The 24,277-nt window shown below is 39.1% G+C and overlaps 1 protein-coding gene across 1 annotated transcript in view; it reads right to left on the bottom strand.

Annotated features, from left to right (window-relative positions):
- The window catches only part of CPXM2 (carboxypeptidase X, M14 family member 2), a 71,986-nt gene that overhangs the window by 38,146 nt on the left and 9,563 nt on the right, over positions 1 to 24,277 (bottom strand). Inside the window, exons 3-5 of the mRNA XM_063435321.1 lie at positions 18,979 to 19,077; positions 12,805 to 12,914; positions 10,583 to 10,722 (exon numbers count right to left, since the gene is read on the bottom strand). Of these exons, the coding sequence (XP_063291391.1) occupies positions 10,583 to 10,722; positions 12,805 to 12,914; positions 18,979 to 19,077 (349 nt within the window). The remainder of the gene's footprint in view (positions 1 to 10,582; positions 10,723 to 12,804; positions 12,915 to 18,978; positions 19,078 to 24,277) is intronic.

Below are 24,277 nucleotides of genomic sequence, written 5' to 3' on the forward strand. Positions count from 1 at the left end.
CTCTGGTTAGAGTATTGCTGTTCCATGTTCCAGTGTTCTCCTGACCTTGGATTGATATTCGTTTGTACCCTGACCTCTGGCATCCCCTGACCTCGGCTCGCTACTCGTATCTCCTGATTTCTGGCATCCTCTGACCACTGGCTTACCCACGACTATTCTCCTGGTTATTCCTTTTCTGTACTGCGACTTCGAGCATTAACCTGCACAGCCCCCGTGCACAGACTCACAGGCCAGGTGAGTTCTTCCTTGACCACCTTGGCCTGTGTTTAACTGCAAGGGTGAGCATATCTCTGCATATTGGACTCCCAACAAGGTAAGCCCTGACACTGAGCTACGGTCTATCTTGATCAAGAATTCGATCTTGGGTGAATTAACCAGCTGATATGTCTCACCTACTACATTCAGACACACCTGCAGCTACATCCAGACCAAGCTGCAGTGTGGGGAGCTCATGTGCATGCGCAATGATAACTGCAAACTACTACGCTTTCCTGTTTCCTTACAATGACTGTTTTTTCAGTGTACTATAAAGACTACTGAACTATAAACATCATGATTAATGACTAAGAACCTCTAAAGATGACTTAAAGGAATACTATAGGTCAGGAACACAAACCTGTATTCTTGACTCTATAGTGCTAAAAATACCACCTAGCCCCCTCCCCCTCCCACACAACCCCACTTGTCAACCCTAAATATAGTAAAATCTTACATTTATTTCAGTCTGGTGGTGCTGGCTCTGTTCCCCGATCTACCTCCTTGTCTGACATCATCAGATGTGATGATCTCAGCCAATCACAATGTTTTTCAAAAGGAAAGCATTGGAGGCGGACTGGGGCGGAGCCAACCCCCTCCCTGGTCAATCAGCATCTACTCATAGACATGAATTGAATGAAATCATCGCTATGAGGAAAGTTCAGTGTCTGCATGCCGAGGGTGGAGACACTGAATGGCAGTCCTGCACAGTGTGCAGCATTGCCCAGGAAGCACCTTTAGTAGCCATCTAGAAGTGGCCAGTGGAGATGTAGGGAGCAATGTAAACACTTATTTATTATTTATTTATTCATAAAATATTTTATTTATTTATCAAATATTTTACCAGGAAAGACACATTGAGATTTCTCTCATTTTCAAGTATGTCCTGGGTATGAATTATTAATATTTCATGAATTAGGAAATCTTTATTTTTAGAATTTTGATGTGTGACACATATTTTTTTCTTTCTGATCTTTCCCTGCAAATACACAATATCCAGTGCATTGGACACTTTAAAGAGCTTCACGAACTATACAGGAAATGCACGTCAAGCCCGGAACCAGGAACTCAATGGAAACACAAAAGAGACCACCCAAAGATCAAGCTACAACTGACCAGGAGATCGACGATTGGATTAGGGGAACAGAAGGCAGGATTATCACGTATATACAAACAGCAACCCAAAACTACAGCATTTACTGATTGAAAAAGCCTAACTACTAGGCAAGACGTGTCTCAGAAGTCAAAAGAAGAGGAGAATACCCTTATATTTTATGTCTTTATATATTTTTTATTTTGTGTTCTAATTATCTTACATTCATTTTGTTAAAGTCTATCGTTAAAGGAACACATCTTACTGAAGTTGTTGATGCTAAATAAGATGATATATATAAATATATTAGAAAGAAAAAAGTTATCTTACAATTTGAGCTAAAAAAAGACAATGTGTGAACAGGCTGTTAGGTTGTGAAGAGTTAGGTACAAAAAGAGATTGGTTGTGCATTGTCATTCTACATACTAATTAGACAAATTTAATATTTATAGCCTGATAAGATAATTTTCTCATCTCCAGATACAAAATTGAGATTGCTGCCACCTCCTCCATACCACACATTAATGTCACAAAAAAATGAGAAATTAAGATAAAAAATTAAGGAAGTTTAGTTCCTTATTAGACTATTTTACTGATGATAGGACCAATGGTATTTTTTTTTAGGTAGCAACACATTAAATAGAATATTTTATGTGCAAAGTGTTTACAATGTAAATGTAGAACGTTGAATAAAAAGCCTATTGTGATAGCTTTGGCTGGCAGTATTGTAGCAGGGTTATTCGCTGAAGTGTGAAATGTCAGGAATTAAATGCAAATTCAAAGTGAATTTCAAATTTTATGCCAAGACACCCGAATGAAGGGTGTTTGTAGCAGACCAATTAGTCGTATAACTTATCCTCAACTTATGTCAAGTAAATGGAATGTTATGATTGGATTTTGGTAAAGCCCAATGGTATTCTATTAACAGAGGATTCCTTGAAAGCTAATGTTATGCAGTGAAGGATGAAAGGATTGCTACAATCAGGTACTAGAAAGGAATACAAGGAGAACTAAATTTCATAAACAATCTGCTATCTATAGAAAAACAATTACAGAAGAATTGGCTGTTATGTCTGTTTGGTAGATTAAGTGCTAGTTTTGACTTTGCTATGCAGGGTTTATTGTTCCGGCTGACGTTGTATTTTACTTCCCTGCTCCTTTCAATACTCTGGGGAATATTTCTTATTTTGAAAGCATCTTATCTAGAAGATTTAACTTGTTTTGAATTAAGTCCTTGCAGTTAGAATTCTGTATCCAAGAATAAATATATATATATATATATATATATATATATATAAAATTTTTTATTTTTTTTATGAAGGATATGATTTTGCCACACCGATACCTGATCCTAGTAATGTTCTCACACCAGTGTTAACTTTGACCGCAAAGTGCAATTTAGTTTTAGTCATACTCTTTTGACTAAAAAGCCATTTTAGTTTAAGTTGTATTTTAGTTATCGGAATAGCTTTAGTTTTAGTCAACTAAATCTCCAGTAGATTTTAGTCGACACAACTAAAGTGTAATGGACTTAGTTAAAGCCTTTATCTGTCTCCTTTGCCCCTCTGTGTCTCTTTGTCTCCCCTTATCCACTCTGAGTGTCTCCCCCCCAGCCCCTGTGTCTCTTTTGCCCCTTCCTCTGTCTGTCTATTATGCCCCTTCTCCAGCCCCTCTGTGTTTTTTTGCCCCCTCCAAGTCCCTCTCTGTGTCTCTTTCTCTTTCTCTCCAAAGCCCTATTTGTGTGTGTCTTCCCCCCAGCACCTTGTCTCGTTCTCCCCAGCCCCTCTATGTCGCTTTGTCCCACCTAGCCCCTCCATGCATCTCATGTGTCTTAATTGTTGCCACCAGCCGCTCCACGTGTCTTGTTCCCACAAGCCCCTCCACGTGCTCATCCCCCACAGCCCCTTTTAGTCTTTTGACTAAAAAGCAATTTGTTTTAGTAGTATTTTATTAATCTGAATTGTTTTAGTTTTAGTCTAGTTTTAGTCGACTAAATCTGACGAAAATTGTTAGTCGACGAAATGAACACTGTCTCACACAAAATGTTTTGTACCTCTTTATTCTTTATTTTATATTTTTTATCTTGTTTACAGAAATATAGCCATACTCAATTTTAATTCAATGAAATGGTTTGGTAGGTACACATTTCAAATTGCAGCCGTGCTTCCAGTCCACAAGTTACCAAACCCAAGCCATAGTATACAATAAAGAAAAGGACTGGGCACAGGTCTAAAATTCAGACAGAATTATTGGATGACAACCAACAACATTGCTCTTCAAGCAATAAATCAGCATGAAGTTTAAACATGTGGCCAGTCCTTTTCTTTAATGACTTCTTTAATAAAAGCAAATATTATATATTAGAAACAGTTTTATAAAATGGACAATAAAATTGTTCTTCGAAACCTTTCCAGTATAGGGATTCCAATTTCCAGTTTTCTGATATAAAAATATTATATATGTATTTAACCAGGTAGGGTATAATGAGGGGTTTAAATGTTATCCTTAGCCAACATAATGGTAGCAATTTTATTGACCAGGGAAAGATAAAGGGCATGAGGGCTGAGAACAGTGGCATAAACACAAACCATGGGGCCCCGTGCAAAAATTATCCATGGGCCACCCCCCCTGCCTATTTCCCCCCGCCCCCGACAGACACACACACACACATACATAGAGACACACACACATAGACACATACACACAGACACATACATACAAAAAGACAGTCACACATATATACATACAGACACATACCTACAGACTGACACACAGACAGGCACACAGACACGTACATACAAACAGACAGGCACACATACAGGCACACAGACACATACATACAAACAGACAGGCACACATACAGGCACACAAACACATACATACAAACAGACAGGCACACATACAGACACACACACACATACAGACACACACACATACAGACAGACAGACACACAAGACACATACATACAAAGACACGTACAAAAAAAACAGAGAGGCACACACACAGGCAGACAAATACAGACAGACAGACACACACAAGATGCACATACATACATACATACAAACAGACAAGCACACACACATTCAGGCAGACACACAAACATACACAGGCGCATACACACACACACACACACACACACATACAAAGACATACATACAAACAGGCAGAAATACACACAAAGAGACAGACAGGCAGACACACACACAGACAGACACACATACATACCTAGACAGGCACACACACACACACACACACAGACACACATACATATCTAGACAGGCACACACACACATATACATACAAAGACATACATACAAACAGGCAGACACACACACAAACAGACAGACACACATACATACAGACAGACAGGCACACACATACATACAGACAGACACACGTACATACAAACACACACACACACAAATTGTTTAAGTCCCCCTCCTGTTTCCTACCTTTAAGATGCACGAGGGTGACTTTCCCTGGGGTCCAGTGGTGGCTCAGGTGGATGGGAGTCAGAGTTCCCACTCTGACTCCCTCCTCCTTCCTCCCGCGCGGCTCTCAGTGTTAGCTGAGAGGAGTTCCCGGGGAGTCACTTCCAACCAGCTTGTGATGTCATCGGTCATGCTGTTAAAGCGCCCAGGACTGACCGGGCCCCCTGACAATCCACATCCATCGGGTGGCCCTAACAGCATGGGCCACCCGATGGACCCCTTGGACGGCGGCCCCGGCGGTTTTCCGCGCGGGCCGGGATCGCAGAAGATGGTGGCGGCGGATACCCGGTCACAGGGGTCCGCAGGGCGGCCGGGCCCCCTGGAGTGGCGGGCCCGGTCGCAGCTGCGACCCCTGTGACCACGGTATGTACGCCACTGGCTGAGAATCATACCCGATACTCTGACATAAGCGGAAAATGCAACTATACACTGATCAGCCAAAACCTTAAAACCACTGACGGGTGAAGTTAATAACATTGATTATATTATTATAATGGCACCTGTCAAAGAGAACAGTCACTTCTTGAATTCCATGTGTTGGAAGCAGAAAGAGTGGGCAAGAAAAATAACTGGGCCAAATAGTGATAGCTAGATGACTGGGTAAGACCATCTCCAAAACGGCAAGTCTTGTGGAGTGTTCCCGGAATACAGTGGTTATTACCTACAAAACGTTGTGCAAGGTAGGACATCCGATGAACCGGCGTCATGGTCATGGGCACCCAAAGCTCATCAATGCACATGGGGAGCAAAGTCTAGCCCATCTGGTCCCATTACACAGATGAGATGCTGTAGCTCAAATTGCTGAAAAACTTAATGCTGGCCATGATAGAAAGGTGTCAGAACACATAGTGTATCAACGGTTTGCTTCATATGTGGCTACATAGCCACAAACCAATCAGAGTGCCTACGATGACCCCTGTCCACTGCCTAAAACGCCTTCAATGGAGATCTGTCAGAACTAGACCATGGAGCAATAGAAGAACGATGCCCGGTCTGATGAATCACCTCTTCTTTTAGATCAGGTAGATGACTAGGTGCATGTGCATCATTTACATGGGGAAGAGATGGCAGCAGGAGAAGAAGGCAGATTGGCAGAGGCAGTGTTATGCTCAAGCAACGTTCTGGAATTTGTTCGAAATTCATGTGACAGAATTGTGACCCGATTTAACTTTATTAAAGGGGCACAGAGATTAAGCTATTATGAATACATTTAGCAGTACACCGATAGACTAATGTTTGCGTCCTTTTAGTCCATCTGAAGTTTGTTTCTTAAATTGTTTAGATGGATGTAATTTGTCTGTTAAACTTGAACTGTCGCATCAATGTAATTCAGTAAACCGAATTAAAAAAAAAAATTCAGTCGAATCAAAACTGATTTTGTCCATCGTGCACAAGTTTTGAACAAAGTAAAAAAAAAAAATTCTCTTCTAATTTTTAATTGCTAATTTTCATCCTAAATTTTATTTTTTTAGGGGAAGAATCTGAACTAATCTTAACCGTGAAAGTGTAATGTGTATTTTTAAAATATTCATAAAATATTGAGTTCTTTGTTTACTATGTACAGAACATTACACGATTTTTTAAAGTTTTCTTTCTTATTAATTGAGTTTTAGCAAACTAACGTCATTTCCTAAAAGTGAGGATAAATCATAAAATATAATTTGTGAGGGTAACTTACAAAAAGCACTGGTATTGGAGTTTAAAGGCATCCAGTGTAAAAAAACGAAATATGGCTTCAAAACACACGGGTGACATGGTCTTACAATTAAAGGGGTCAATAGAATGAAATGAGATGGCGCTATTGGCAATGGAGCACCCTTTAATATAAGCACATGTGTACAGTTCATACATATACGTATATATAATGTCAGTGTAAATACAATTGTAAATAATTAAAACCATACTGTCAGTATCAATGTACGCATGGATCCCAATAATGTGGGGGAGCTAGGTTAATGAAAATTGTATCCAAGTGATCTTTGCACAACAAACGGCCTGTAAAATTGAAGAACAGAGTTGGAATGCATGTATTACAACCACACTTAGAGAGCAAGCATTAAACTCCCAGAGATGTAGCAAAGGAGACACAGAAATAGCAAGAAGATCAAAGAAAAATCAATATGCTGTCGCAATGAAGGTCAGGGTCACAAGCAGAGAAAGGAAATCCAATACGCTAGTTAAAGTTAGTGACACGAACAAAGGATCAAAATCAGGGTCACAAGCCAAGGGTGTAAAATCCCAAAACTCCAAGCAATAGAAAAAACCTTTCAGCTGTAGTAAACTGAAAAACCAACCTTCAGAATTGTAGTTGAGTTGAAGAATTTTTTAAATTGGAATTTTTTGCTTAAATTTTGCAAAATTTTTTTCTTTATTCTCTAGAATCCAGAGTGTAATGCATAAACCCTCCCGTGTGTACACATGGTTTTTATTTAGATCATATGTTAGAGAGAAAAACGTAAACACAAAAAACGATGATGTTGTTTAGCTAGAAAAGCAGAGCAAACTACATATGTGACATGTCACTCTTACACACTTAGGTCCATATGTTCCTGTAAATTGCAAATTCAGGGAAAATACCCAAATGTGACCCATAACTGCAATTTGAGTATTACTTTAAAGGACCACTATAGGCATCCAGACCACTTCAGCTCAATGAAGTTGTCTGAGTGCCTGGTCCATCTAGTGTTAACCATGCAGCTGTAAACATAGCAGTTTCAGATAAACATATGGGTTAATCCAGCCTCTAGTGGCTGTCTCATTGACAGCCGCTACAGGAGGCGCTTCCGTGCTTCTTACTGTGATTTTCACAGTGAGAAGACGCTGCCGTCCATAGGAAAGCTTTGAGAAATGCTTTCCTATGGACTGATTGAATCCTGTTATGTAAAACAAAAACTTTTCAATAAAACCATTTGAAAAGAATCTCTAACATAGTGATCTATCACTGCCAGCAGAATAGATCATGGCTTTGACGATCCATTGCTCAATTCTTTGTCATCTAGGAGCTAAATCAGCCCTAGCCACACCTCCCATTGCTGTCACTCACTCAGCCTCCATGAAAAAAAAAAAAAAAAGTTTCACTTTTACAACACTGCCCAATTTTATGAAATGTAACTTTAATCACAAACAGAAAGCTGCTGTTCACTCTAGCACGCAACTAGCAATAAAATTCTAAATTAAACACACTGTGCAATAAGGCAAGCTCCCCCAAAAAATTACAGGGTTATTCACTAATGTGAGAATTCAAAGTAAATACAAAGTAAATTTCAAATTTAAGGCCAGAATAGCTGAACCGGGAAAAAAGCCTCTAATTCAGCTGTGCAGTTCAAGTACTTTTGGCCTTAAATTTGAATTTACTTTAATTTCACTTTGAATTTTCAAGTGTTTAGAGAGGTTGTGTGAGTCACAGCCGGGAAATATATGGATTAACAAAGCAATTTAACTCCTAAATGGACAAATGAGCTGTGACACTGTAGGGGCATGACCTATACACCAATATTTTGTGATTAAGCTAAAGTTGTTTTGGTGCTGACAGCATCACTTTAAAAGAAATTTGAAGACAATATTCCCTGGAAAACATCCAATGCCTTCCACCAACCTCTGAAAAAGATGAGCATAAACTAGCTTGCGAGCTGAGTGAAAACTAAGCAAAGAATAGACTATTATTTTTCAATGTTTTCCTGCGATATGTCTGTTTTCATTCAGCTAAAGTGGTTTTGGTGACCATATAAACTACTTTCACAAACTCATTCTCTTTAGCCTACACTCTCAAGGCCCAAACTGGATTTGTCATGATAAAAATACACATTGACAAGAGAAGGCAATGGAGAGCAAATGGTTACTACTTCATTGCGTAAATACGTTAATTACAGAAAGCTATTAATTAGTACAGTAACCATAGCAGCTGGGGAGTGTTTGATAAGAAAGAATTCAGTGTTCCATGTTATATAGGTTTATTCGCTCGGCCTATTCCTTCTGTGTCCCAGATCTTTGCTATTGGGCCTAATGTTTGCTGTGGTGTTGCTCATGTTGTATTATTTAAATAGAAAAACTGTGATTTGTCCTCGATAAAAGAGAAACTATGTGAGATTGGGGTTATACTTTGAAGGGACACCAAAGTCACCAGAACCACTACAATGTAATGTAGTGGTTCTACTGTCTATAGCATAGCCCAGCAGCCCTAGCACTGTAAACTTTGTCTTTTCAGAGAAAAGGCAGTGTATATCTTGCTGTCTAGTAACACCTCTAGTGGCAATCACTCAGACGGCCCCTAGAGGTACTTCCTGTTTCAGTGTTGCACAGTGTGCAGCTTTGACGTTCAGAGTCTCCACGCTCTGCATGGAGACACTGAACATTCCCCATATAGATGAATTGATGCAGGGCATCTCTATGAGGAGATGCTGATTAGTGCAGCGTTTTGCCTCACATGTGCAATAGCCTCCCAATGCTTTCCTATGTGAAAGCACTGTATTGGCTGAGATCTTCAAAACTGATAATCTCAGCCATGGAGACTGAGCCAGGTAACCGGTATGGCGTGGGATAAAAGGTGAATAAAGTCATCTTCACTCTCATGAGAGAGGGGGCCAGGGACCTAATGCTGTATTCCAGCACTACATGTTTGTATTCCTGACACGATAGTGTTCCTTTTAACATTTTGACCAAGATACACAGTTTATTTATTATGTACAAAAAAATTGTACCCCTTTGCCACAGAAATAATGCAGATGTTTCACTATTGTATTATAAATATAATTTCAACTAAATGTGGATGACATGATAGGCTGTGGGCTGTGCTAAGCCACCTCCAGCACTTGCTATCACCGCCATGTAAATTTGGACGGATTTGCACAGAAAATATAGATGGAAGGTATCGGCATTATCTTCAGCGCAGCAGAGGGTGTTCAGCTTTCGATGAAAAATTGGTTTGCTAATAACACTTTGCGTGTACAGACATGAACTTCTATGCTAATAAAAGAGAAAGAACAGTTACAATGTAGCTTATATAAAGAATAATGATTCAAATGTTTCAGATGCAGTGCTAAACACACTTCAAAATTTCGCTAACACAAATTTCCCATTCATTAATTAGGAATTGAAAGCAAATCCAGCAAAAAGTATTCACAATTAAAAAAGCAATTTAATACATTAAAACTCATGGTAGCAAATCAAGCTAGTGAGGTACAAATAAAGATTCACAGGGTATAAGGGGGTCTATAAAAACTCACATACAGGAATATGGGGGTGTCTTGGACTCCTAAAGGTGTGTTGCCTACAACATGAGCATCTATATAAGTGGCTAAGGACATTAAGAGAGAGATTTTCAAAGTAAAAATAGTGGCACATCGGGGGAAAAGTGCTAAAAAATTAACTTTAAAAAGTCCAGTCTGCATTAAAAACCAACAGAATGTCTCTGTACATTTAGCACTTTGTTCCAGAATAGCACCTGTACTATTCTAGATAAATCTCCCCCTAAGCAGGCTAAAGGATATGACTGAATCATTTCTCTATGAAACTCTGAAAGTCATTTAAAATAAAGTGGACCCAATTGCTTTACTTTTTTTATTAAAACATTCTTTTCAGATTGTGTACGTTAAAAAGTTGTAAGGGACAAGAGGCTGATAGAGGCCTAATCCTCTAAAAAGCATTTGGAAAATCGAAGTCAGTGCCATCACCAAGGCAAACGTTACTTGGAAAATACATATTTTATATGTTAATTAAGGCAGCAAATCGGAATGGCATACTTACAGCCAGAGTGAGTTTCTCCCTTGAGTAATGAGTCCCGTGAACTTAGTTAGCCGCCGGGCATCAACCTCTAACCACTGGTGTATATCAGTTCTCCCAGCACACCATGCTCCATCATACAGGTCGTTCTCGTTCACCCCCGCCTGTCATAAATAAACATAGTGGACTTATTGTTGACTAATGTTTACTACATGATCAATTTGCAGGAATGTGACTAAGTAGGAGGTTTTTTTTAGCTTGTGTTTTACTTATGGGTGATAATCTACCTAAACTGAAACTTAGAACAATTCTTAGTAAAGTACAACTGTCCTCATAACATTATTTTTTTAATATAGTAATCCATTCAACAAGTTTTAAAAGGAAATAATATATATTTTAAATGAAATATATGCTAAAACAATAAAATCTCATCTTAACTTTTAGTACATGACAGGGTCTTTCAGCCATTTACACACACCTTTGTGGGTGAATGTGTCTGCAAATTAATGTGTCTGTGTATATGTGTGTCTGCGCCATTGTGCTTGTGTGTTCGTGCATCACTGGGGGGTGAGGGAGGGGGGGGAGGACAACATGTGAGTCTTGGATCCAGGCAGCACAATGTATTTGGTTGGCACTGGGTCAGACAGTGTTTGAAAACCCACAATTAGTCTCTGTGGTCTTCCCTGTTTCTGTGCAGGGAGTGAAGCATAGAAGACCATAGAGACTAACTGCTGGATTCAAGCACTGTCTGCCCCAAGGTGCATGTATATGGCTGTCATATACTACAGGTAGGCATGCATTTGTCATTTTCTTGACATATACTTAGTTTAACAAAGAACCTATTTCCTTTCAAAATTCACTAAAAGGATTATTACATTAAAAATAAATTTAAGGTGACAGATTGTTATATATCTAGCCTCACACTGCATACTTTCACTAATTTGGAGTGAGTGACCTAGGAACTGAGGGTGGGAGAAAGGACGTAATCTGAATATCCCAATGTTCTAGGAACAGTACATTTTAAACACTGTGCATCGAGGTGTAAAGCTACAGACAGAGCTGCCTATACTATGTATCTGTTTCCCACATTATATAGTAAACTATAGAGTAAATCATTGCTTAACAAGGTCAGTCCCAAAGTCATGTTCTAGTTTGTTTGTAAATCACCGCAAATGCCAGTTTCAAGACATCACTTGTAAATAGTTTGACCACAGCCAGTCAGTATGCTTACATACCATTCTCTACCATTTCTTTAAAGGACCACTCTAAGCACCCAGACCACTTCAGCTTAATGAAGTGGTCTGGGTGCCAGGTCCAGCTAGGGTTAACCCATTTTTTTATAAACATAGCAGTTTCAGAGAAACTGCTATGTTTATTAATGGGTTAAGCCTTCCCCCAAATCCTCTAGTGGCTGTCTCATTGACAGCCGCTAGAGGCGCTTGCGTGATTCTCACTGTGAAAATCACAGTGAGAGCACGCAAGCGTCCATAGGAAAGCATTGTAAATGCATTCCTATGCGACCGGCTGAATGCACGCGCAGCTCTTGCCGCGCGTGCGCATTCAGCCGACGGGGCGGAACGGAGGAGGATCGGAGGCAGAGAGCTCCCCGCCCAGCGCTGGAAAAAGGTAAGTTTTACCCCTTTTCCCATTTACAGAGCCGGGCGGGAGGGGGACCCTGAGTGTGGGGGCACCCTCAGGGCACTATAGTGCCAGGAAAACGAGTATGTTTTCCTGGCACTAGAGTGGTCCTTTAAGAAAGCCCTGCAACATCTGATGTTATTCTCATGATATCAAAATTAGCAAATAGGGTTTTCCTTTCCCAAAGAGCACATGTGCATTAATGTTCTTTTCTCTATCTATATGTTTCTTAACATAGATCTAGCCATAGATCTTAACCAAAGATCTAGCCAGGCTGCAAAATTATTAGCACTGAATTTCTTGTAATGTTTCAAGTAGGGACAGTCATGTGTCCTTAAGGGGTTAAAGAAAAAAATAGGATTTAAAATATGCATGAATACGTGATTTTTGCCGTGAGCAAAACAGAAAAAAATAGCCTTATCTACAATCTCAAACGTACATCACTGCCTGTCACTTCATTTGCTTTCTGAACTATAAATCTTGTAACACAAGTCATCATTAGTCTTTTGAAAATTCTGATATGAATACAGGTAGAATAACGAGCGCCTTCATCATTCTGACATATGTGTACAAGAGAAAGAGATTGTATCTGTAGCATGAGAATTCACCTGAATATTTAGACGGCCACGGTGTGCTCCTAATCCGTACCGCTTCACAGTCGAGGCATGCAACTGGAAATCTGTTACTTTTAAAGTCTCCAAACCAAGAGGAGGACAACCTGTTAGACAATTACACATGATGTTTACTTGTTGTACTGTCCATGTAATAAGCAAACTTTGACTTTAAGCGAATCTGTCATCAGAACTAATATCATTTAGAATGTTAAATATACTCTTTATATTTTTCGTTAAACTAGAGTTTCAAAGAACACACTGTGCAAATTACAGACTCTGAAGGACTGCTGACATTATATATTCTATGCAATACAGTCTTTTGTCACCCGTAACCGCCAATGAGGGTTTAGTTGTGAAGCAATACATGGACGGCCTTCTGCTTAGTAACTGGCAGATATTAAAGTGGCTCTGTGAATCCCTCCGCCCTCCCCCCTCCTCCCCCACTGGAAAAAAATGAGTATTTCATAAAGATAAATTTTTTATTAAATACTTGCATTTACTGTATTGGAATTTCACTAAAATTTCAACACAGTCAACAGATATCACAAGACAAAGTAAGATCTAGCATTGACAAATCTTGACAAGAGGCAAAGCTATCTCCTCCAGTCAATACGACTCTGAGGAAAAAAGTAGGTAACAGGAATTGCACTGAATCCACAAGCCAATTAGTTGCTTAGTTAGACCATGGACCACCAGTATTCGCCCATCAGAACATAGGTATCAAAGAAGAAGGTCCAATGCTTTAATACACATTTATTGGAACTAACAGAACAATACAGCAACGTTTTAACCAAGAATAGGGTCGAAACATTGTTGTGTTCTTCTGCTGGTTCCAAAAAAAAAGTGCCCTAGAGCATTTGCATGCCTGGACCTTCTTCTTCGAGGCATTGTCTATGGAGGTTCTTGTGATCTCAAGGGATCCTCCATAGACATCAGTGTTGTACTCTTGCACATTCCAAAGAGTACAGTACAAACACAAAAAAATAATACACCAGATGGGGATGGCGGCCGCTGCCATGGACAGCTTCAGATATGTAAACTTAACATCCCCTGTGGGACCAGGCCACTGCAATCTGAGTGGGGATGTCACCATTGGGGCCTTTGCAAAATATGCAAAGCCTCCAGAAGGTTACAGAGCCTCTTCAATAGATAGAACCAGTTAAGCATCCCATAGCTTGCTTAGGTGAAAATGATATGAATGTATATGCATTATCGCTTTAAAGTGTTTTATAGAAAGATATTATCAGGTAATGCTGGCACTTAAACACATGTGGCATGAGCTCACTAGAGAGTTATTTCCTGAAAAGTCCCCAGACTGCAAAGAGAATGTCTTATCAGGTTGTTTTTTTTTTTTAATAAATTTGGGACATTCTATTGTTGCTTAGCCAAGTTAATATAGCATGCAGTCACTCGATTTATTATCTTAACGCTGAAATCACGACTACTGCCCCAGACATAAGATGCAGAGTAAAACCTACAATGAACCTAGACAAAAATAATGCTCTGCTACACAATCTGACTGCAACTAGAATTGTGCGTTTTAAACATAGTTACTCGAATTTACGTAATGTTATTTCATAAGATATCATACAGAACATTTAATAAAAGCTGTTGTTATTCTAACATCTAAATAGTTACGTATAAAAAGTATCTGTCAGACAAAATATGGAATATGCCATTGGTTTCCATAGTGATTGCTCCCCTTTCAGAATGTTGCCCCATAATTGATCCATACACATAATCCCCATAGTATAAGTTAAAATTCTCTTGTCAACATTTTACATTAATCAATGGAGCGTAAAAATTCTTGTTAAGGTTTTTTTTTTAAATTGTATTTATTAAGTGTTCACTGTCTTAAATTAAAACTGTGATTTTTTTTTTTTATTAATATACATACTATTTGTACTAAACAGGGCTAATACAGATTGAATTAAAAGCACTGCCGTGTGCAAATCCCTACTACCCCGTGCAGGTAGATAGAATGCATAGAAACATAGAAACATAGAATGTGACGGTAGATAAGAACCATTCGGCCCATCTAGTCTGCCCAATTTTCTAAATACTTTCATTAGTCCCTGGCCTTATCTTATAATTAGGATAGCCTTATGCCTATCCCACGCATGCTTAAACTCCTTTACTGTGTTAACCTCTACCACTTCAGCTGGAAGGCTATTCCATGCATCCACTACCCTCTCAGTAAAGTAATACTTCCTGATATTATTTTTAAACCTTTGTCCCTCTAATTTTAGACTATGTCCTCTTGTTGTGGTAGCCACTGCACTTTGAGCTTTGTACAATGAATGAAGAGGGAGGGTGGCATTGACAGTCCTTTTGTGAGATGCAAAAACAATTATCGCAGTCCCAGCAGAAAAGATGTTTCTTGACCAATTTAAGAGCAGCTCTGGAGCAAAGGGGAAGGTTAGTGGAGTTGTTGGGAGAGATGGGGTCAGTACCCTAAATACCAAAGATGTTTATTCTACAGATGTATATCAATATGTATTGAATTAAAGGACTAAATGTCAATACAGGAAAAGATTTACCGTAATTCAAAACTGCAATCTTTTGGTTCAGCCCCTTCCACAGAGACAATTACGTGAACAAAAAGTTTTGTAAGAGAAGCTAAAATCAATGAGCTGAAATCCAATATACATACGTTATCAATGTGTAACTTTGAGATTCCTGTCTGTTCATTTATTTTAAGATATGTTTTTAAAATGAATATGTTGAAGTTTGAGTTAGTGATTAAATACCAGTTTTGTTAACGTTTTAACCCCACACACTCGTATCGTCATTGTGCATATAGAAACATTCACGATGATAATTGTTTAGAGACTATTTTACAATTGCTATATTTAGGCCAAAACAGCTCATTTGACAAATTAGCTGAATTGGGCCTTAATGTTGTTTTTCAATAGTTTTCCACAATTACTAAGTAAATAAACCCACTTCTTATAATTGACTTAGTAAATAAACCCACTTCTTTTAAAAGGAAAACTAAGGAGGGTGAGTTAATAAATATTATATAACACAATTATCTAACACAGTAGGACTTATATTTATTTTACAAGGGTCATTTTTTTCAGTTGACCATGAGCTTAACTCTGCCTTTATATATGGTTAACTGAGGAACGTATTCAGCTGTCAGAGCCAAAAGAGATATTTATGGAAGATATTTTGAGTATGATAAGAGAAAAGTAAGCAGGGGTGAGATGTAGGATATGACAGGGCAGTTAATCTATCCCACCATCTCAAAATTCAACTTTAACCATTGCAACATCGCAATTCCTCAGAAGTCTGGAGGCTAGGTGGGATCAGAAAGTTCATTAACAGTTCACAATGATTATGCTCAGGGAATACATTCGTCATCAGCTCCCCAACAGGTCTGGGGCAACAATAACTCAATGTCAGTAGAATAGATAAAATGTGTTCTATTGATATAAAATATGTTTGGCAGTTAAATTGACTGTAAGTTTTTGCAATAGAGATAGGAAACAGGTTTAGAATGTGCTAGCTATTTGAGTGAAACGTTCAGGTATAAAAATGCTACCATTATTAGCTGTGGAATTACAGGAGATGGGTAGATTTTCACTGCACTTTTTATGAAGCCACCATATCTGCAGGCATGATAGCATGGCAGGTGGACACTTTATGGAAAAAGGAGGTACATGGTGGCTCCCTTTTGGCTGATTGGTTGATTGAAGAACCATTGAGAAGGTCCCTCTGGTTATTGGGAATTGCAGGAGAAATGGATTTAGCTCTTTGCCTTATACCATAGTTTGGGCAAGAGAACATGGTAACCATCACACTGTCTTCAACTCCTTGGTTATAATAGGATGTTAGCAGGAGTCCAAAAGTGTAATAGAAATAATGATGTTTCTGCCTAAATTCATGGGAAATTGGTGCATGTAACAGTAGGTGATTGTATGTTTCTAGGTAAGTGAATAGATGACGATATTCTACTTAGGTGAAAGGGACAGGTTGAGAAGAATGTGACTAGTATTATATAGCTGGGTGAGTGGCTGGATGGGTAATTGGGTGACGGTATGAGACTGGGTGGCTGGATGTATCTGACTAACCTGTGATTTAGTAAGTTTGTAGTAAGAAATGATAAGTGACTGGGTGAGTCACATGAGAGGGGTATGTGACTTGGTGGGTGGGAGAGTATGACACTGGTTGGATTGCAATATTTGACTAGAGAGGGGTATGTCATTTGGTGGGTCATGGTATGTTACTGTGAATGGGTCTGTGGCTTGGTGGATAGTGCAATGTATTTGTGTTTGTGTATGCTCCTAGGCCTGTGTTTAGATGGGTGTATACGGATGGATGTGTTTCACTGGCCTCTCCCCAATTCTAACTACACCTAAAATATTTCAACAATATGACCAACATCTACACATATAATACACATGTGCCACATACATATATAGAACATTTAGTCAGCAACTATCACCCTGGCTCCTTATGTTGCTGTTAAATATTTTCCTTCTTGCAATAGAATTTGAAAAAGCTCTTTCTAGTTATTTTTTGTCAGTTTATGTTATTCCAAGCAGAAAACAGACTTTAAAATATTAGAACCCACACTCCAGATAGATACTTCATCCCTGTGATTAAATTACCATTTATTTGTCTGTCCATTAGCTCAAAATACAGAAAGGAGGAGAACAAAAATGGGATCCTGGGCCTTAACACTACATGTCCTGCTATGTCAATGGTCCTAAAGGGGTTAAGTGCCAACCTTAGAATGGAGAGTGTTGGAAGGTTTCTTCTCTCCCTAATTGAAAGCATCACCCAGGCAGGTATGAATTTAAGAGCAGGTATATTTATAATACAACATCAAGCTTCTGTGCAATTCTCTCTCAGACTAACCAATCCACCAACCATCATCTACCCCCTTTCTTCGTCATGTCAATTATAATTTTTGGTGCAATATATGTGGAACAAACACATCCTGCTGATTTTATCATAGATCTTGGCATACAGTATTATTATTGTGCATTACACCAGCACCCACACATGTCAATATGTTCATTAGAGGCAGCCAGTGGAATTGGCGTGTTCCAGCACTCAGAGGTTCAGGCCAAGAATGACTTGCCCTCAGAATAGCAAACCACCTAAGATATCTGTGTAACAGCATGCAAGTATCCAGGTCGAGTAATAGAGTATGTAAGATTTGTTACGGATGGGGGCTTCCACATATAGAATATTTTAATAATTTGGCAATGTGTCTCAGACTCTTAGTTTCAAATGAACACATGGATTTTTTGTGTTCTCCCAAAATAATCTGTGATTTAACCATTTTATTTATTCCTGTAGTGATGATGTATAAAAATATATATAACCAGCACTGTGATGTTCTACGAGTGAGGATGTAGGGAGAAGTCACTAATAATAAAAATAAAAGAACTTTTGTTATTTCATGCCTGCCACTAGTGCACCATAGTGTCAGTAAAAAAAAACACCCAACAGCTAAAATGTATTCTCTGAAACCCAGGGAAAAGGAAAAAGAAAGAACTCAACCTGTGAGATTGGGATATAGCCCAGGGGCAGGGCATAGAACCAATATATCTATTAATAGTCTTAGGTCCATGTTAATCTGCCATATGCGGTTTTACTTCCAGAAAAAAATAATTTACAGAGTCGTACTCCTTCACTATGCAATGGCATCTACTTAGCTGTCGCTGCTAACCCTTTCAAAGCAGCAGTTGGGAAAGACAAACTGCATGACTCCTCTTTGCAGATTATCCCTAGGACAGGGGGACTGGGATAGGCAAACATCAACACTCCAGATGTTCAGGACTACATCTTCCCTGAATCTGTGCCAGAATTAGGACTGTAAGGGCATTATGGGAAATGTTGTCCAAAACATCTGGAGTGCCGAAGGTAGCCTATTCCGGCCCTAAGAAATATTTATTCTGAGTAGATCTGGGTTTGCTGCTATTTTATTATCTTTCACAGGTAACTGTTGTCTAGATGCCTGGAATATCTCATTTTTATATCTTTAAATCAATTATTTTTATTGTAATAAAGTCCTTTGAAAATACCATTTTGCATGCGCATTGCTGAAAATTTACATCAAGAAAATATATTCATCACAATGTGTCACTGTGCAGTAACTAAAACAAACAAACACAAACAAACACAATGAAAGAGACAGAGATTCTCACGAACTTTCTCTGACGTCGTGGAAAGTCGGTTCTTCGCTGGCTCCAAAAACATACTTCTCAGAACTCTTCTTGTTTTTGTCTGTCTTCTTGCTACCGTTCTTGGCTGCGGGGGAACGAAATGTGTCACTTAAATATTCACCAGATTACAAACTCTCTTAATAGAACTTTAGATCAGAATGTTGGAGGCAAACACATGGACACATGTCAGAGACCTGTCTGTACATGTATAAAGGAAGTATATTTAATTGGTATGCATTATAAGTAAGTTACTATGATTAGGGAGGAAGCCTATCTAGCAAGAAATTACATAGATCACTTACTGTTGTTACCGGTGTTTGGCTGTGTGCATATAAGATCAGGGCATTTCACTGAGTTGGGAGTTAACTAGCACTAATAACAAAGCTAATTACCAAATTGAATATTAAACAGACACTATAGTCACCAGAATAGCTACAGCTTAATGCAGTTTAGCTTGCTGAATTGCTTTATGTGTGACGATTATTCTCTCTTTTCATTTTACAAAAAGTGCAAGTTTCAACAAAAATTGTCACTTTTATAAATGAAGCTTGTTACATCCCCCCGGCTGTAAAACAGGCAACATGCCCTGTTACCTCCTTGTTTGATTAGCTCAGTAGAGCTGAACTCAAGAGGCAGCAATTGTCCAGAGCACCTGCCTGCCAAAGAGTTCTCATTGAGCTGCATTGGGAAGTCTGTGATTGGACAGCCACAGAAAGTATGGATGGGGTTACAAGGGGAGGGTTTTCAAAAGCTGCAGACAAGAGATTTGCAGCTTTTGCAAGATGTTTTTAAATACACACCCAATGAAAAATACATGCATGTTTTTATCTGGGTATATCTACTAGAACAGCAGTTCCCAAAGTTTTCTCCTCGTGCCCCCACACTGTAACCCTTTCCCCCCGCCTGTGCCACCCCTTCTCCCCCTGCCTTCCCACCCCTTCTCCCCCTGCCCGCCCACTGTAATCCTTTCTCACTTTGCCCTCACACTGCCCCCCACACTGTTACCAGCACATACACTCCCTCCCACACTGTCACCCTCACCTCTCCCACACACTGTCACACTCACCTCCTGTCTCTGCGTGTATGTGTCTCTGTGTGTGTGTGTGTATATGTGTATACACTTCACACATACTCCATACAAGAAAACATGCTTACATTCAAACACACATTGTGTATATGTATATTTTATAAACACAATACACACACACACACTGCATCCACTACACACGTACTGCAAACGCAAACATTACATACAAACACACCCCAGCATTAAAACACAAAAATTATCTACAAACACCCCTTCATTCAAACACCAACACTCAAAAAGCACACCTGCATTTCAAGTCCGACACTACATACAAACACCCTTGCATTCAGACGCAAACATTACAAACAAGTACACCACTACATTCCAATGGCAACAGTACATACACATACACCCATACATGCACACATATACTTAATACAACAACATGCTTACATTCAAACGCTCAAACACTGCTCACAAATATAACCCTGCAATGATAAGAAAATGGTAGATCCCCATCTGGTATAGCATTGTTGAAGTTCTCCGACAGATGGAGAGCTACCTTTTGGCCACACTTGCACTAGAGGGGGGCCCAGAAAACATATTTGCACCAGGGCACTCTCTACATTAGTTCCACCACTGGGATAATCAATGTGAGGTGCCTGGATGAAAGAGCAGGACACAGCACGTCTGATTCTGAGTCTGTGAGTAAGCAGTTGTATGTCTCTAAAACTGATTGTCATGATTTGCAAAGTTTCTGCCTTTAAAACTGCCATGATATCCCATAATTACGCCTCTAAAACTGCCATGTTATGCCAATTTTATGCATCTAAAACTGATTGCCATGGTGTGCCAATTTTATGCTTTTAAAACTGATTGCCATGTTGTGCCAATTTTATGCATCTGACTGTTTGCCATGGTATGCCAATTGTATGCCTCTGAAGCTGATTGCCATGATATGCCAAGTTTATGCATCTAAAGCTTATTGCCATGCTGTGCCAAGTTTATGTATTTAAAGCTGCCATGATGTTCCAATTTTATGCCTCTAAAACTGATTGCCACGATGTTCTGAATTTATGCCTCTAAAGCTGGTTGCCATGGTGTGCCAATTGTAAGCCTCTTAAACTGATTGCTATGGTGTGCTAATTCTATGCACCTAAAGTTGCCATGATGTGCCAAGTTTATACATCTACAACTGATTGCCATGATGTACCAATTTTATGCATCTAAAGCTGATTGCCATGGTATGCCAATTGTATGCATCTAAAGCGGATTGCTATAGTGTGCCAATTTTATGCATCTAAAGCTGCCATAATGTTCCAATTGTATGCCTGTAAATCTGATTGCCACGGTGTGCCAATTGTATGCCTGTAAAGCTGAATGCTATGGTGTGCCAATTGTATGCCTGTAAAGCTGATTGCCACGGTGTGCCAATTGTATGCATCTAAAGCGGATAGTGTGCCAATTGTATGCCTCTAAAGCGGTTTGCCATGGTGTGCCAGTTTTATGCCTCTAAAAGTAATTGTCATGGTGTGCCAATTATGTGCATCTAAAGCGGATTGCTATAGTGTTCACTTTTTAAAATATGCATTAAAAGCAAGTGGGTCTCGAAAAATTACCGTTTTGAAAAGTGAGTCTCAGCCCATAAAAGTTTGGGAAGCCCTGTACTAGAATTTATAATTATTTATTTATTTTATTTTATTTGAGCCACAGTTCTGGTGACGTGTAATCTAGTTTTAACATGGGAGATAAATGAGAATAGATATTTTAAGAAGAAAACAGGTCTTATTATTATTATTACTATTATTTTATTATTTAAATAGCGCCAGCAAATTCCGTAGCGCTGTACAATGTTACTGCTTAGTATCTATCTTAAAATGTATTTTCCAGACACTTGTTATGGAGTAACTAGCAAGAAGAGGAGTGTGGTGCTTGACACAAAATAACTGGGTCATGGATCCTAGTATATTAAAAAAAGACATGTGAAGTACTCTCTTAACTAAAGAGGATAGTATAGCCCAACGCCATTAGGGTGGTCTTAACAGCATTACAGACTGCCGGGCAAAGCAGTGCACTGGGGCCCTGCCTACACAAACACTCTTAGGAATGAAAATGTAAATTATCGATAAATAATATCAACAAAAATCTGTGTTTAAACAGTACAACATATGCTGTATAGATTACTCCACACAAACATTTAACAGGTAGTAAGGAAAGGCAACTGACATGGTCGGTTAAAAATGTTAGAAGAACTTTATTATAGCTTCACAGCTTCAAAAAATAGATTTTGTCTTGCTTATGTACAATTAGTGCATGTATGTTGTTTTCGTCAAGGTCGGGAAATGTATTCGCAACAGCAAGATCGCATGTACAGATACAACTGATACTTTAATAAAGAGGGTTTGAGGGTTCTGAATAAATCTCCCGGAATAATATCCTGAATGTTGGCACGTCTATGGGGCCTATATGCTCGTGGGGTCCCCGGGCAACTGCCCAGAGTGCCCATGCATTAAGACTGCACTGATTAAGCCATCCCACAAGAGATGAAGGTCAAGAAGTTGTGGAACTCCCCACTTTACTATTATAAACTAAATCTGAGTGTTGGGATAGGAGGTCCATTTTGTGGTGTCTATTTCTCCAAAAGGGTACTAGATGCTCCTACTGTGTTTGAGGGAGCGGTCAAGTCTTCCTACTGGCATTCTCTCGCACCAGTGGTGTCTCTCTTCTGGAGACACAAGACTAATAATTATTTTTATAAGATTTTGAAAGCGTTAATTCTTTCCCAGCTGCTGTTATGCAGATAGCAGGCTGAATTATGTATTTCCTTATTTATTGTGGGATTTAATTCCTGGGTCGTTGCCAGGATTGTGAGATCCGACTTAGGGCTAATTCAGGTCATTCAACCGAAATCAAAGCCAAATTATATAAATTCAGAGATGCTGCAGTTTAGAATGGTTATGATCTAATTTGGGTAAATTACTGTGAAAGTAATGATTTATTTTATCGCAATTTTATTCAAATTGACAACATATTTCATAACGTGGTAGCACTGGCTAGCACATATAATTCACAAGCAATGAAAGAGAGTCCAGAAAAAAAAAAGCGATGAGATCCAATTCCTGTAGAAACTCTCAAAACCTATGGCATTTGATGGTAAACTGCTGCTATTAGTTATTTATTTTTTTTCAAACTGCACAAAAAAAAGAAAAAAATTGCTGATACAGTGCTTACATTTTTCATACAGGGTTGAAGCACAAAAAGCATCTCAGTAATGCATCTCATGTGGATGTGTATAACAAAAAGGTCTTACTTTTGGCAGACTTCTTGTCAAATAACGGAAAAGAAATATCGGTTAATGCATGTTTACAATCCTGAAATTCGAGTTCAGCCAAAAGTACAGTTAATGTAATTAAAGGACCACTATAGGCACCCAGACCACTTCAGCTTAATGAAGTGGTCTGGGTGCCAGGTCCACCTAGATTAACCCTTTCTTCTATAATATTTCTTCTATAATAGGGTTAATCCAGCCTCTAGTGGCTGTCTCATTGACAGGCGCCTGAGGTGCTTCCGCGCTTCTCACTGTGATTTTCACGGTGAGAAGACACCAGCGTCCATAGGAAAGCATTCGCTGAATGAGTGCGCAGCTCGTGCCGCGCGTGCGCATTCAGCCGATGACGGCAATATGGAGGAGGAGAGGTGGAGGAGAGTTCCCCGTCCGGCGCTGGAGAAAGAGGTAAATTTAACCCCTTCCACCCCCTAGAGCCTGGCGGGAGGGGGGCCCTGAGGGTGGGGGCACCCTCAGGGCACTATAGTGCCAGGAAAACGAATATGTTTTCCTGGCACTATAGTGGTCCTTTAAAAGACTATACCGCAGTATGTTCGGTTTTTATATTTTTTGGTTTTATACTTATTCTAAAAAAGAATGTGTTCAAGAAGCACACTCCTGTATTTTTACTTTATGTTCCCTGTGCAAAAAGTGAATAAAATGTTGTGTAATATTCAACTATTCCAGTCACTTAGAATACGATATTTAGTCCCACACGGAGTGTAATAATGCATCAATGCTTCCTGTTATGCTGTTGCACTTTATTGGCACTGTATGGAAGTGTTACCTGGACTTTATTGGATAATCAACATTGGTTCTGAATATAATTATCTATGATATTTTGTGGAACTTTACACATCCACATAAAGAAATCATTGTGATGAGACAAACCAAACAAACTTCTGGCTGCTAACTCCGATGTCAATATTGATG

Source organism: Pelobates fuscus, chromosome 10, assembly GCF_036172605.1.
Source record: "Pelobates fuscus isolate aPelFus1 chromosome 10, aPelFus1.pri, whole genome shotgun sequence".
Taxonomy (NCBI): Eukaryota; Metazoa; Chordata; class Amphibia; order Anura; family Pelobatidae; genus Pelobates; species Pelobates fuscus.